This window comes from Glycine soja, chromosome 3 (genome assembly GCF_004193775.1).
Source record: "Glycine soja cultivar W05 chromosome 3, ASM419377v2, whole genome shotgun sequence".
In the NCBI taxonomy this organism is placed as follows: domain Eukaryota; kingdom Viridiplantae; phylum Streptophyta; class Magnoliopsida; order Fabales; family Fabaceae; genus Glycine; species Glycine soja.
The window spans coordinates 17,269,090-17,272,143 of NC_041004.1; the positions used below are offsets into that span (position 1 = coordinate 17,269,090).

General features: G+C 29.4%; 1 protein-coding gene across 1 annotated transcript; it reads left to right on the top strand.

Annotated features, from left to right (window-relative positions):
• The first annotated feature begins 683 nt into the window (after positions 1 to 683).
• On the top strand, positions 684 to 2,748 carry LOC114405421. Its single transcript, XM_028367963.1, has 3 exons — positions 684 to 1,538; positions 2,041 to 2,184; positions 2,369 to 2,748. The coding sequence occupies exons 1-3, from the start codon at positions 684 to 686 to the stop codon at positions 2,603 to 2,605; spliced, it is 1,236 nt and encodes a 411-aa protein (XP_028223764.1). The 3' UTR covers positions 2,606 to 2,748.
• The last annotated feature ends 306 nt before the right edge of the window (positions 2,749 to 3,054 follow it).

Genomic DNA, 3,054 nt, shown 5'->3' on the forward strand with positions numbered 1-3,054 from the left:
AGATTTTTCATCTATATCTTTTAAACAATATTTCAGTTAAAAAAATATCAAAAAAATGCATGCATAGTTTCATATTAAGAAAAGAAAAATAAGGAACAAAATAAAAAAATATACTCAAAAAAAATTAGACCACTTAAAGAAGAGTGCTATGCACATGATTTTTCTCAAATAAACCAATATATCAAGTTGTTTTTCACCTATATAGCTATAAAAGTTTTCTAATAGTTTGCATAGTTACCCAACTTGGTCAATGCTGATCAAATTTGCTTTAAACCTTTATTCTGTAAATTCAAAAATACGTTATATATCCAACAAAATGAGACAATAACGTGTGTGTTGATTTGGCATTTAGTTACACCAGATATACTATTATCGAACCATCTACTATATATAAAAGCAACAACTTTGCATACACATAAATTTACCCCTTACAATTTCAACATTTGTACACTTTCATCGAAAACCCAATCTTCGCCATGGTCATGCCTTCATGTTTTTCTTTTATGGTATGCAATTTTTATTGCCAATGTTCCAATAGTTTGTTTTCTAATTTCATTCTTACTTTAGTTTTCATATTTTCAAACATTTGTTTGAATTATCTACAAGATTACCAAGAAGAATGACTTTGCAAATATTTTTCATAGCTAATTTCTTAATACCTAATGATTTATGTACAGGTTAATATGAGGATTATCTCTAAAGTAATGATACTTTCATTATCAATAATAGTGGTTCTCTCTGGCACAACATACTCAATTTTCCTAGAGTCTGAAAATCATATCAAATCGGCTACTTTTGTGTCTAAAAGTTTTGAAGTGGGACCAGGAAAAATTGCATCAAAAGCACTTTATGATATTGAGTTTCCAAAAGGTCATATTGGGGTCAAGAGTTTTGATGCCGAACTAGTTGATGAAGATGGGAAATCTGTACCTTTATATGAAACCTATCTTCATCATTGGTTTGCAATAAAGTACAATGAAAATATTACTATGTCACGGTACATTGAGCAATCTCATGACATTAGTAAAGGTATCAATTACACAAGAAATGATGGTGCATGCAGAGGCTTTTTGCTTCCACATTATTGGGGATTAGGAGGAGAATCACGAGGAACATCCTCAAATCTTCCAGACCCTTTTGCGGTAGAATTTGGTAATCCTACAAATATTCCACATGGATTTAAGGAAAAATGGTTGTTCGACATCATGGTTATCGATACACGTGGTGCATATAGTAGGAAAGGTTGCACAGAATGTAGATGTGACCTACTTAATCTTCCAAAGGACTTTTATAATGTCACAAGAGACATTAATGATCAACCATTGTCCCTAAATTATAAAGGAGGACTCTTTTGTTGTAAAGATAACTTACAATGCAAATTAAGAAAGGGTTTTCATGGCCCAACGAGAAAGCTTTCACTGAGATACAAAATAAGATGGGTTGATTGGGATGAACACCAAGTGCCACTAAAGTTTTATATACTTGATACAACTGATCGTGTGAGAACAAATGGCTCTTCAACAATTCATGATTGCCAGGTAGAGAATTTATTCAAGATACACTATTTAACAATCCAACCCTCGCTAAATAGAAGACTCTTTTTTTAGTTTTATTTTTTCCTTTTTATAAAGTACTATTTTCAAGTTGTTTTTTGCATTAATTATTTTTTGACCCAAATAAAATTTTGTTACTTTTCAATAAATATTATATATTTCAAAGATAAATACAAATCTCTCTTATAAGGACCAGATAAAAAGACTAACACACATTAATTAATTAGGTGTAAAAGCAATTAAGTGAAAAGATAGATATTATGAGTCTCAATAAACTTTGGGTAATTTCGGCAAAATAATACAAATTAGTAACTATATTAAACAACTTTCTTAAAGGGTGTGAATTAGTTAAATAGCCTTATATTTAGGGACGTAGGGAGTAGATGATAAGTGGACTTTTAAATCTCAGTTAAATTACAAACCATAATAGTAGCCTATTACTTTGTTGTGAGGAAGTTGGTAACATATGTTTCTTAATTTCTTATAGGCAGAATATACCATTCCAAGAATTGGTCATGGTGACTCCCCTCATGTTAAGAAAGCAAACATCCCAATGAAAAAAGGTGGTTATCTTATATATGGCACTTCTCATATGCATACTGGTGTTGTCAATGCAACTCTCTATGGACAGGTGATATTTGATATATGTATTCATTCCTATATAATCTTTATGATTTGTTGAAGATAAAGTTTTATTAAATTTTATGTGCTTCAGGTATTCTTAAGTAATAACTTTTTTCATTAATACTTTATCATTGTAAGATGTTCACCATTGTAATGCATCTTCACTAAATTTATGTCTTTGATTAACTTAGGATGGAAGGGTTTTATGTACTTCAACACCAAAATATGGAACGGGAAAGGAAGCAGGAAATGAAAAAGGTTACCTAGTTGGAATGTCAGGATGTTATCCCAAACCAGGCTCTGTTGAGATTAAAGACGGTGAAATTCTCACTCTAGAAACGAGATATCAAAACAAGTTTCGTACTGGAGCTATGGGATTTTTCTATATTCACTTGGCTGAACAACTACCAAACATTTTAAAGATTTAATGTGAACTCTTAATTTATCTTTTCCAAATAGCTTATTTAGCTTTTGGGATGATTTATTCTTGATAAGATAAATGTTGTAATATCTCTAACCCTTATCTTTCTTAATGCAAAATTCTTTTATTGAATATGAAATATTAAGGTTATATTATAAAATTAAACAAGATTAGTAGTATTAATATTATTCTTAATGTATACCAATATTACAACCATTTTATGAAATATTGTTATTAAATGATTTAACAACATTTGTTGCTGTTGTCTTTGGTATTTTTCTTCACAATTGTAATTTGTATATTATTTACATTTTTATCAATATTCTAGGAAGCCATGAGACTTATTTATTATTTGTAATATATTATAAACTTACTCATACTAATGTTCTTACAAAATTGGTCAATTAATTATTACTATCCCTTAATTCAACAAGAGTTAAAAAAAATTCAACTTCT